Below are 13,614 nucleotides of genomic sequence, written 5' to 3'. Positions count from 1 at the left end.
CCAGCTAGACCATCGGGATATAAAGTGCGAATTGGCTTCTTTCTTCCTTAAAATTTGTCGAACAAAGTAACATGAAGCATCTTCAAACTACCAGTCTCACTACACAGACCATAGCATTTTTGTCCAACTCCAAGTTATTGCTTCATTTTTTTTCCCCTTCTTCCAGTCTTCTGACTTGCATACCACATTCCTCTGATGTACAAGTTGAAGCACCTGCTAGGGTACAAACATGTACCTTATCGTCCTGAAAATATGATCAAAGTGAAGATATGGATCTTCCTATTCCCAGGACAGCATGATGCTGCAGTAATGGCTCCTTGCTTTATTAAATCCTAATTTGGTTACTAATGTCTTGTGCAGTGACAAGGCTGAGGATTTTTTTTTTTTTTGGTCCCCACTCTTGGGTGGCACGGTGGTGTAGTGGTTAGCACTGTCGCCTCACAGCAAGAAGGTCCTGGGTTTGAGCCCAGTGGCCGGCGAGGGCCTTTCTGTGTGGAGTTTGCATGTTCTCCCCGTGTCTGCGTGGGTTTCCTCCGGTTTCCCCATTCAAAGACGTGCGGTGAGGTTAACATGAAGGTTGGGCTGAAGTGCCCTTGAGCAAGGCACCTAACCCACAACTGCTCCCTGGGTGCTGTAGCATAGCTACCCACTGTTCTGGGTATGTGTGTGTGCTCATTACTCACTTGTGTGTATTCACTGCTTCAGATGGGCTAAATGCAGAGAAGGAATTTCACTCTGTGCTTGAGTGTACATGTGATAAATAAAGGCTTCTTCTTGTTCTTGATTTGGACTGCTCACTAGCCCGTCTGTCCTGTGGGACAAGCTATTTGTTTTTCTATCACAGTGGCTGTGTTGGAGTTGAGTCCTCTTTGACAGTGTGGCAGAAAGAGCTGGAGGCAATACGTTAAGCTCTCAGCTTTACTTCCTTGCACTGATGCGATGAGACAACTGTTCAACTTCAGCCAATGTCTTGGAATGTGCAGATTGTTTTAATTTCATGCTTTAATGTTTGTTGCTATTCTGTGTCCTCCTATTATATGTCAGTAGGTCCATGTTTGAATTTCTCAGTTATAAATACATACAGTGGATATAAAAAGTGTACACACCCTGTTAAAATGATAGTTTTTTTTCTGATGTAAAAAAATGAGACCACGATAAATTATTTCAAAACTTTTCCCACCTTTAATGTGACCTATAACCTGTACAATTCAGTTGAAAAACAAACAAATCTGTGAGGGAGAAAAACAAAAAATAAAAAAGTACAATAAGCTGGTTGCATAAGTGTGCGCACCCTTAAACTAATACTTTGTTGAAGCACCTTTTGATTTAATTACAGCATTCAGTCTTTTTGGGTCGGAGTCTATCAGCCTGCCACATCTAGACTTGGCAATATTTGCCCACTCTTCCTTGCAAAAGAGCTCCAAATCTGTCAGATTGCAAGGGCATCTCTTGTGCACAGCCCTCTTCAGGTCACCCCACAGATTTTTAATTGGATTTAGGTCTGGGCTCTGGCTGGGTCATTCCAAAACTTTTTTGGGGTCATTGTCATGCTGAAAGATGAAATTCCTCTTCAGCTTTCTAGCAGACACCTGAAAGTTTTGGGCCAAAATTGACTGGTATTTAGAACTGTTCATAATTTCCTCCACCTTGACTAAAGCCCCTGTTCCAGCTGAAGAAAAACAACCCCAAAACATGATGCTGCCACCACCATGCTTCACCATGGGTATGGTGTTCTTTTGGTGATGTGCAGTGTTGTTTTTGCACCAAACATACCTTTTGAAATTGTGGCCAAAATGTTCAACCTTGGTTTCATCAGACCACAAGACGTTTTCCCCACATGCTTTTGGGAGAGTTGATGTATTTTTATTTTTTTATTTTTGCAAAATGTAGCCGGGCCTGGATGTTTTTCTTTGACCCGACCTCATAGTCCAGACATATGGAGAATACGGGAGATTGTAGTCACATGTAGTACACAACCAGTACTTGCCAGAAATTCCTGCAGCTCCTTCAGTGTTGCTGTAGGCCTCTTGGCAGCCTCCCTGACCAGTTTTCGTCTTGTCTTTTCATCAATTTTCTCCACTTCTTGATGACTGTCTTCACTGTGCTCCATGGTACATCTAATGCCATGGAAATGTTTTTGTACCCTTCTCCTGACTGATACCTTTCAACAAGGAGATCCCTTTGACGCTTTATAAGCTCTCTGTGAACCCTGGCTTTTGCTGGAGGATGCAATGGAGTAAATGTCTGAAATTTATTTGGGGTTAATCAGAGTCATTTTAACTGATGGCAGGTGTGAACCCAAAAAGACTGAATGCTGTAATTAAATCAAAAGCTGCTTCAACAAAGTATTAGTTTAAGGGTGTGCACACTTATGCAACCAGCTTATTGTACTTTTTTATGTTTTCCCCCGAACAGATTTGTTTCTTTTTCAATTGAATTGTACAGGTTATAGGTCACATTCAAGGTGAGAGAAGTTTTGAAATAATTTATCGTGGTCTCATTTTTTTACATCAGAAAAAACTATCATTTTAACCGGGCGCGTACACTTTTTATATCCACTGTATAACTGACATTGGTTACTTAGTAATGAGGAGCCCACGCAGAAAAGATTCATAAAGATGACCTAAGCTCCATCCAATAGCCAATTTGCTTTTATCAGGCTTCTCATAGCCCAATCATTATTAAACTCAGTGGCGAGCCGTTCCTAATTGAGCTGGGACTTCAGCTCAGCCAAAATTTAGGCAGGCACACCAAAAAAGAAACAGGGCAAAGGATTTTGCAAGGGATGAGCAGCAGGGTGCCATGTAGCTCTGCTGTGTGTAGTTGTCAGTGTTGATTTTAAAAGTAACTAAGTAAATTACACAGGGAAACAAATACTTCAGTCTGAGTGAAAGACTGTGGCGAGTGTGCGTGGAAGAAGAGTCTGGAGACAGAAATCTTAGTTTCTCGGTCGTTAGTCTGTGCTACTTGTTCTCGATAGCACTGGCTTGACTATTTTATTAGCATTCGCTAACACCACTGATGAACAACTCACGGTTAAGCTCGTGTTGGCCTTTGAGGAGCCCAAGGGCGATAAATTTTTGGTCCTGCCCACTATAAATCAAAATCTGATTGGTTAATTCATCTGTCGCTTCCTACATAAACATACCCTGCCACAGCCTCCTGCAATGAAGTCCTAACCAATGAGTGAGCCAGCTCTAAACTCTTCTCAGCCTAGAGACGACAAACAAATTGGATAACTCGATTTTTATGTTTTTAGGACAGTAACCCTTTCATTTCTGGAGCAAATTTGATAGAAAATGAGGCCGAATTAGAACAGAATAATTATAATGCAATGATGAAAGAATGAGAGAAATCAAATATAACATTTGAAATGCTGATATGCTTGGGCCTTCTCTGAAGGCTTAGAAGGCCCTGACGGTTCTCCTCTGACGAAAGTTGAATGATGTGAACAGATTAGAATCGAGTCAGATATGAGGCACACAATCTCTGCAGCCCTTTTTCCAAGGAAGCTGAAGTTATGTATGCGACATCTGAATAGCATCGAGAAACAGACTTTCGATTTATTCTATTCCCTTATGGGTGCTTGGGCTGCGTTCCAACAGTATATGCTTTAAGCTGAATAACTGAATAATAAGCAGGAAGTTTAAAAGTTTAATGCTAGGGCTATATGCATATTCAGTATTAAGGGGACATATGATGAAAACTCAGTTTTTCAGTGCTTGTGCACATACATTTGGGTATCTGGAGTGCCCCCCCCCCACACACACACACACACACAATAATGAATGATTATGATGCAGTACTTTATAGTGATAGCACTACAAATTTGTTCATGTAATCAAAGTTTATCAAGTACATCACTTCCATTTCCTTCCCAGTGTGAAACTCCTGGGGTGACTCATAAGCGATGGCGCTTGTGTTTCCATCCTTCCTCGAGCAGATTTTAACTTCCCAGTACAGCCAAAGGAACAGTGATGCTGGCAAATGCAATTGATGGACTCTATAATACACAGTGAAGGCAAAACGCCCCGTCACTAAAGAAGATTCTTGGCAAGGCCCAGCATATTGCTGCACATGTCGCAGGCAGACTGAGATGGATGACCAGCTTCAACCAGGCCCTGCAGATAAGAGAAAGAGAGAGAAAGTATAATTCCACTGCTAAGAGCCCATTTCCCATTCCGTCCTCAATCAAACCTTCGACCAACTGCTCCATCCTTGGCACAAGGTCTGGTATCTGAAGTGAGAAAAGGGGAACAGTCGTTGAAATTTCTTCTCTCGAAAGCATTCGTTTTGCATCATTTCAGTACAGAAGAATCATTTCTGTTTTAAGATGACGTTCTGGTGAAGTGTGCTGGCAAAATTGTCATACTTCATAATTCCATTCTGGATGAAATGTGCTCATTGATTGAAATGTTGTCATCATCGTGTTGTGGAGGATTGCAGTGCTCTTGCCTCGATTGCTTAATGTAGAATGTTGAATGTGTTGAGAGTCTTAATCTAAAGTCCTGGATGCCTTTTTATGCATGAATATGTCTGCCACACATGATAAATCCTCGCCGACCACCTGCTCTTGGCTGTTATTTTAGATTGTGTCCTGTTTAACTTTCACCAGTATGGCCATAGTGTGAATGGGGACTACAAATTTTCCTACATTTGTGTCTTATCTGAATTCACAGCGGGCCAGTACAATAAGCACCACGACCACATTGCTTGGCTGCTGTGTAACAACCATTAGTACACTGGACATGCTGATTTTTTTTATATATATATATATATATATATATATATATATATATATATATATATATATATATATATATATATTTTTTTTTTTTTTAAAGAGAACTAATGCTCAAATGTATAACAGTGTCACTGAAGCATGTAGGATGAGGACAGCTGAGGTTCAGACAGCTTTAAATACACCACAGATGAAAACACAGCAGTGAGACATGGCATGTGCTTCAATTTGCTTCTGCCCCTAAGCCTCAAACTATTAAATGTTTGTAGGACATCAATGATTTTTTTTTATTTTTATTATTCTCTTTAGGAATGCTGAGGAGGACGGTGATGGTCAAGTGAAAGGCAGAAGCAAGCATAGATGTTATCTTCATCATTGTAGAACTGATGCTTTCCTGATGCTGTAGGCATCTAATGAGTCACACAATTCAATTCAATTCACAATATCAGTTTACAATTTGATTCTTTCACTTTTTTTTAAGAAAAAAACACCATTGGGCCACATTTGTAACAATTAGAGTAAAACACAATCACCTATTCACTAAAATATTCCTTTTATTAAAAATGAAAAAGTTCATAACATATAGGCCTCTTCTTAACAAACTTTTTTTTAAGCATTTCTTCTACCTCCATTTGCTTCTTTTTTCTTTAGCTTTCGGCAGTGTGTAAAGAGAGCTCCGATTTTCTTGTTAAATCTATTTGTACACTCAATCACATAACAGCTCTTTCCCATTTTAGATGTTTTTTGTGGCATTAGAGCTGTGTTACTTCCACTTAGGGTGAAGTCATGTGCGTTTCTACTACCGTACATTATTGCTGCTGTCTAAACAATGCAATTACAGCTAGGAAAAACAAAGATTACGCAGCCTGATAAGAATCACGGTTCATTTGTTTATTACCTCTATTCGAATCATCATAAATTTGCATCGCGATTTATTGTCACACGACAATAAATCGTGATCATTACATGCCCATGATGCAGTGTTGAAACTCAGGCAAAGGAGCAAAACTCCTGGGGTATCAGGGACAGGTATAGCTTTTGCTACACCATAGTTAAAATCAGTAAAATGGTTGAGGAAAATACAGTTTACTTTTGACTTAAGCTAGATTAGATATGCCTGGTTATCATATACACTTGGAGGCTTTTGGAGATGTGCTTAATCTGTCTCCAAGTGTGTTTTAGTTGGCCTAAAAGGATTTCATGGTTAAAAAGCATTAGTTTTCTGATATTCATTCACTTCAGTACTTGTTTAGGGGAAGTCATGGCCTAATGGTTAGAGAAGCAGCTTTGGGACCAAAAGGTTGCTGGTTTGGCTCCCTGGACCAGCAGGAATGGCTGAAGTGCCCTTAAGCAAGGTACCTAACACCCAACTGCTCCCCAGGCTGCTCTGGGTATGTTGTATGTCGTTCTGGATAAGAATGTCTATAATGTAATGTTTACATGTTGTCAGGCAGTAGAGATAATGTTCATTTTAAAATGCTTTATTTTAACTGGCAAACAATGCCAAAGACACAAGGCACAGAATGTCTTTGTGGGGTGTCTGGGCAAATTGAACAATGCGGCTCTCCTGGTCTTTCAGATTTACCTTAGACTTCTTTCACAATTTCCTGACCAATCCCGTCTTTAACCTGTTATAGACTTTTGGTGGACAGCCAGAGTTACAGGTGAGGTATATTCTTTTGATTTTTGTGGCTCCTGCCTCATAGAGGCGAAGCGAGGCAGTAGCCACTATGTCATCGTGTTGTAAGAATGAGTGTAACAATAGCGCACTACACATATGCATTACAATCACCAGAACGGCAAATCGTGATCTCGCGATGCAAACAGTTGATCTCGTGTTATCAAAGGTACACAAGAACGAGTGGCGAAGCCACTATGTCATTGTTTTATATGAATGCAAGAATGAGTGTAACAATAACGAAACTTTGTAACCAATCAGCACTTATCCTGATCAAGTTCGATTACCCGTTCCACTTCTTGATAAACTTCGGAACCAATCAGAACCAGAAACAAAATACGAGAAACCTCGTTACAACTTCATAGTATCGGAATATAATCGGCAGATAAAAAGATAAACGAAATTCACCTCGGGGTTCGCCAAGGCTACTGATTCGATATCAAGTAAGTGGTGTTTATTTTAAGAAAATTTACCTTTTGATTATCACAGCTTTTGTTTGGTCCTTCTGAAAGGTCCAATGAAAGGTTTTGTAATTTTTTTTTTTTGAGTCTTTACACTACACTTGTGAAACAAAGTGTACTCATCTCATCTCATCATCTCTAGCCGCTTTATCCTTCTACAGGGTCGCAGGCAAGCTGGAGCCTATCCCAGCTGACTACGGGCGAAAGGCGGGGTACACCCTGGACAAGTCGCCAGGTCATCACAGGGCTGACACATAGACACAGACAACCATTCACACTCACATTCACACCTACGGTCAATTTAGAGTCACCAGTTAACCTAACCTGCATGTCTTTGGACTGTGGGGGAAACCGGAGCACCCGGAGGAAACCCACGCGGACACGGGGAGAACATGCAAACTCCACACAGAAAGGCCCTTGCCGGCCCCAGGGCTCGAACCCAGGACCTTCTTGCTGTGAGGCGACAGCGCTGACCACTACACCACCGTGCCGCCACAAAGTGTACTCATTAGTACTAAATAATGCTTCTTAGACAATTACTGAACAAGTGCTTTCTTTCCATTTTGAAAATAGATCTAGTTCACAGCACTGTATTTTGAACAAAACACAGTAAACAAAATTGGTAACCAAAATACTACAAGCCCTGATGCTGCTCACAGCTTGGTGATGCTTGTAAGAGATGAGGCGAGTATCATTGATAACATGTATATATGCTATATTTACTGTATGGACATGGTATCAGAAAACAATTTTATTTATAAGCTGTAGCCATATGTACCCATAGGGTACCTATTTTTTAATACTGTGGAGTATTCAGGTTTTTTTTTTTTTTTAAATAACAAAACTCGGGCAGCACGGTGGTGTAGTGGTTAGCGCTGTCGCTTCACAGCAAGAAGGTCCGGGTTCGAGCCCTGTGGCCACTGAGGGCCTTTCTGTGCGGAGTTTGCATGTTCTCCCCGTGTCCGCGTGGGTTTCCTCCGGGTGCTCCGGTTTCCCCCACAGTCCAAAGACATGCAGGTTAGGCTAACTGGTGACTCTAAATTGAGCGTAGGTGTGAATGTGAGTGTGAATGGTTGTCTGTGTCTATGTGTCAGCCCTGTGATGACCTGGCGACTTGTCCAGGGTGTACCCCGCCTTTCGCCCGTAGTCAGCTGGGATAGGCTCCAGCTTGCCTGCGACCCTGTAGAAGGATAAAGCGGATACAGATGATGAGATGAGATGAGATAACAAAACTCTGATTTAATATTTTACTACAAATTTGTTTCATACTTGTTTTGATAGCCCCTTGGTCTTCATTATTTTACATGTTTTGTTATGGAACCTTTTCAAAAAGCAAATTCTAGGACCTTCAGGAACAGGTGTACTTATATCGGGCTCATGTGATGCTTTAATTGCACAAAAGTGAATTCCATTCCCCGAATTATGTGAATTCTGATGGTAACAGGTTGCACCAGAAGTAATTTATGGGTTTCACCAAAACAAAAAGTAACACATTTTACGTGTATTCCTCAGTAATTTTGCATACTACAGTGGCACTTAAGTCCAGTTTAGTTCCAGGTTGTAACACTACAAAGTGTGGAAATGTTAAAGGAGGGTGAATATTTATGCGAGGTACTGTACGGCTCAAGGGAAAGGGCAAAGGTCAGTTGGAGGCAATGAATGATGATAATCATGGTGCACTTGTGTCAGCCTTATGCATGTTCTGGTTGTGGCTCAGAGCCAGGCTGAAGCATAAACCCTCCATCTCAGTCCACCTTTATTTCTGTTCATTTATTCAATGTCCGTGATTCATTCATTCATATTAAGGAACTGCTTTATCAGTGTCATATTGTATTATTCATATAGTATGTATTTTATTGGGTGGGTTTTTTTTCTTTTCTTTCCCAACGGCACCTAGATCTGTTTAGCCGCCTCCTCTGGCATACAGCTCCTTTTAATATTCCACCTCAGTCAGCTGCCCACCACATGCAGTATGCAGCATCCTCTAGTTGTGTGTGTTTGGTGCCCACCATGGTGTGAATTTATTCTCGTTTTGGTTACTTTCCTGGTGTCTGTGGTGGTGTTTGACACTGGTGAAACAATGTTGATTCAGGTGATAGAAGATCTGATGAAGGACTGGATGTACTTGAGAAGGGGTGAGGAGAAAATGAACATTGCTGGCTCGTGATCCACAGACTAATACAGACTACATCCATTACGGGAGGTCTCTGGGCTGTCTTAACTTCTGCAGTTGTCTACATTGTTTAGACAGCACTTATGTGCCTTTGCCAACCTTGTTGGCTTTCCAGACATAGAGGCTTGAGGAGGGGTGTAGTGTTACAGCCTATAATCACCAACATAAAAGCTCAAATGGGTGCTTTTGTAAGATGAGGCTGTCTAAAGAGCCTGGCTTACAATGAGGTCCTACTGAGTCACACTGAATGGATGGTCAGTATCAGTGCTGCAGTACAAGCAAGATGGCTACCTGGGTGGAAGACATAAATAAATCTAGACTTTAAGTGACAAAACGACAGTATCGGTCAAAAGTTTGTACACCCCTACTCATTCATAGGTTTTTCTGTATTTTGTGTTTTCTATGGTGTAGAATAATACTGAAGGCATCAAAACTATGAAATAACATATGGAGCATATATGGAGTTATGTGGTAAACAGAAAAGAGTGAAACAAAAAAAAATGTTTCATATTTTAGATTCTTCAAAGTAGCCAGCGTTTCCTTTGATGATGCTTTGCACATTATTGGCATTATCTTAACCAGCTTCATGAGGTCGTCATCTGGAATGCTTTTCAATTAACAGCTGTGCCTTGTCAGAAGTTAATTAGTGCAGTAAATAGTAAATAATAAAAATACACTAAATAGCCCTATTACTGTGAGTTGGCCTAGTGCTTAGCGTGTCCGCCTTCACGCGTGTTCACCTCTCAACCGGGAGATTGCGAGTTCTACTCACGGTTGGGTCATACCAAAGACCATCATAAAAATAATACCTACTGTCTGGCAAGGCACACTGCAATACAGATGCGAGCGGGGAAGTCAAAAGGCCAATTTATGCTGACCACGCAGTCTTCGCAGATGGCGTCGCAGATGGCATCTGCGTAGACACCCCCCCCCCCTTCGCAGACGCTCTGCGCGCACCTCCCAAAAATTGAGACCACCGCAGAAGCCTCGCAGACAGCGTCGCAGACAAGAGGGCTCTGATTGGTCCACTCTACATCCGCTGTACACGCACTTCCGCTTCCCTACTTTCCCGGTTTGGTTTGTTTTCACTACCGCCATTTTTAAAAACACGAGCGAAGATGGAGCAGCACGAAGAGCGGTTGATCGAGGAAGTGAGGAAGTACGTACATCTATACGACTCCAGTTCTAGTCATTATAAGTAACCAGAGGATAAACACTCCACTAACCACACCCACCAACTACTCCTAGTGATTTCGTGACTTCGCACCCCCTTGCGTTGTGGCGGTGAATAACATTGCGCATGCCTATTACTCCCCGCTCAACGATAAATTACAACTGTCTGCGAAAAGCTATCTGCTAAAGCCTTGTCGCAAGAGCATGCAGAGGCCCAAACCCTCACGGTTACCAGAGGACTAGCCCCCCACTGTAACCCTAGCTGTATAGGCGAGAGGCTGAGGGCTATCAAAATGGAGATCGGTGGCGCACCCATATGCCTTAAAGAGTTGGTTAGTCCTGGGACAGGAGACTGCCTGGGAAGACCAGATTCTGGCATGAGGGGGACTTTGACTTGACTTTGAAATAGCCCTATTCCACAACTGCAGTAATCCATATTATGTCAAGAACTGCTCAACTACGTAAAGAGAAGCGACATCCATCATTACTTTAAGACATTTAGTCCCTTTTAATTAATAAAAATGAAGAAAAAAACACCTGAATTAGTTTTGAAACTTTTGACTGGTCCTGTACAATGAGGTGTAACTAATTAAAGCTCTCATTCAGCCACTTGTAGTAGTAGTGCTTATGTTATTAGTTTGAATCTTTAACAAAAATGTAATACATTTTTTGCCACATTTGCCTTTCCAACAATAAGTGTAACTTTTAAATAAAGGTTCTTGGTTCAAAAGTGTGCTTGGATAATGCTATATGGAGTTTCACATGTTCTCCCCATGTCCTGGAGGGTTTCCTCCCACCTCTCAAAGTATGGTTGTGGAAATGGATTGACTGCACTATTTTACCTCTAAGCTTGAAGTGCGTGCACATGATACCGTCATACCATCCACCAGTCATATCATCCAGGGTGTACCCTGTCTCACTCCTACTGTTCCCAGACTCTGGATCCTCTTTTACCCTGACCAGGATAGGGTCATAAAGCAAGACAGAAATAATTTTTTTGGAAACAAGGACTTGTGTGGAATAATAATAATAATAGTGGGCGGCACGGTGGTGTAGTGGTTAGCGCTGTTGCCTCACAGCAAGAAGGTCCGTGTTTGAGCCCCGTGGCCAGTTGAGGGCCTTTCTGTGTGGAGTTTGCATGTTCTCCCCGTGTCCACATGGGTTTCCTCCGGGTGCTCCGGTTTCCCCCACAGTCCAAAGACATGCAGGTTAGGTTAACTGGTGACTCTAAATTGACCGTAGGTGTGAATGTGAGTGTGAATGGTTGTCTGTGTCTATGTGTCAGCCCTGTGATGACCTGGCGACTTGTCCGGGGTGTACCCCGCCTTTCGCCCGTAGTCAGCTGGGATAGGCTCCAGCTTGCTTGCGACCCTGTAGAACAGGATAAAGCGGCTAGAGATAATGAGATGAGAATGAGATAATAATAGTCTCTACTCTTACAGTCAGAACATTGTTTTAACGAAGGCACAGGATGACCAAACGTTGATTTTACTGTACTGTAGTGTGAAAATGAGTTCGAGCCTGCTTGTTTCCCAACTGCAGTCAGAGATTGTGAAAAACTTTTCCTCACATCACTATCTCCTGAACTTTAGCTTCCATAGAGTGGCTGCTTTGTATTCAGGGGTGGAATTTTTGCAATATGAAAGACAAACTTTTTCCGTATCTGTATATGTACTGCTGTTGGAAAATTATATAATACCAAGCCAATACCAGTACCAAGTAAAATAGCGGAGTATTATACTTTGTGCAGATTTGGATACCGTATGTTCTTTCTCATTCTCAGAATTGCAGAGCAGCTCTTGTGGGAACCCAGGAGTCCCTCCCAAAGGAATCCTGTCCGGGACCCGCTTCAACGTTGGGGATAAAATCCGCTACAGCTGTGTAAGCGGCTATGTGTTAGATGGCCATCCCCAACTCACTTGTGTGACCAATGCAGGCAATGCAGCTGTATGGGACTTCCCTGTCCCTATCTGCAGAGGTAAGCACCGAGCAGTTCACTGTTTATGTGATTGCTGCATGATGGGATGTACACTATACACTGCATTTGTGAGTCTGATTGTATGTGTGTTCTCGCCAGTGGCGTACAGTCCTCTGTGATTCTAGGGCTTTGACAATGTTCATATGACCTTTGTAGATTTTCACTGAAGTTTTGTACATACAGAGCTTGAAGGCGTGAGGTAATACGAGTACTCATCCTTTCAGCAATGATGCATACAGATTGTTCTTCTATTCTATACACATATAAAGTGAGAGTGAACAAAGTTCTTTGGTTTAAATAAATCATCCAAAGGCCTAGATAACTAAGGCAGTACGCCATTTCTGTTGGGTGGTGTTTTTGTGGTGGTCTTATGTATTATGTGTGCGCTTCTCTGCATGGGTTCTTTAATGTACATTCCCACTAACCTTAGGTATCTGTGTATGAGCACTTGCCTTGGTAGGATGGGTTTTTTTTTTTCAGGGATTTTGCGCAGTTCTGGAAAAGTATGGAATTTTAAGACACTTAAATACAGACCTGGAAGAATTTAGAAACTTTTATAAAACACTCGATTTAAAACGAAGGATATTCTCTTGTTAAAGTGTTATAGAGACACTAAGTTTGGACACCAGTTGTATTTAGGCATCCCATTATTGTCAGCACTAATAAGGGAATGTTAGATTTCCCTGTCACAATACATAGTAATATAATATAATATTAACATAAGAGTTAATTTAAAAGCAAAAGAAAAAAAATGGACATAAGTAGGCGAAGAAGAAAATTAGGTAGATTCTTGACAAGGCAAGCATAGGGCAAAACTCCTGTCTACTTTTGTATGATTGTGTAAATGTGTGGGAGGTAAATAATTATCATCTCATTATAAAGCATCTGCAAGAAATCCATAGTTTCACAATGGTGTTGTTCAGTGTACCTGCTGTACAGAACATTACACTATATATATTTTTTCTTTAACGGCATATGCTAAATACAGTACCAGTCAAAAGTTTGGACGCACTCATTAATATGTTTTTGAAGAAGAAGAACTTTATTCATCACACGTACACTTGTGAAATTCCTCTCTGCATTTAACCTAGTGAAGCAGTGAACACACACACATACCCAGAGCAGCGGGCAGCCATGCTACAGCGCCTGGGGAGCAGGTGCCTCACTCAAGGGCACCTCAGCCCAAGGCCGCCCCATGTTAACCTAACCGCGTGTCAAGGAACTGTGAGGGAAACCAGAGCACCCAGAGGAAACCCATGGAGACACGGGGAGAACATGCAAACCCCACGCAGAAAGTCCCCTGTCGGCCGCTGGGCTCGAACCCAGAACCTTCTTGCTGTGAGGCGACAGCGCTAACCATTACACCACTGTGCTGCCCATTTTGACTATTTTCTATTCAGATTATGCAAA

General features: G+C 41.8%; 1 protein-coding gene across 1 annotated transcript in view; it reads left to right on the top strand.

Annotated features, from left to right (window-relative positions):
* csmd3b (CUB and Sushi multiple domains 3b) overlaps positions 1-13,614 on the top strand; it is an 898,971-nt gene that overhangs the window by 188,058 nt on the left and 697,299 nt on the right. The window contains 1 exon segment of the mRNA XM_060942250.1: positions 12,010-12,204. Coding sequence (XP_060798233.1) covers positions 12,010-12,204 — 195 coding nt within the window.

This window comes from Neoarius graeffei, chromosome 16 (assembly GCF_027579695.1).
Source record: "Neoarius graeffei isolate fNeoGra1 chromosome 16, fNeoGra1.pri, whole genome shotgun sequence".
NCBI lineage: Eukaryota > Metazoa > Chordata > Actinopteri > Siluriformes > Ariidae > Neoarius > Neoarius graeffei.
This window is presented reverse-complemented; position numbering and strand designations above follow the sequence as displayed.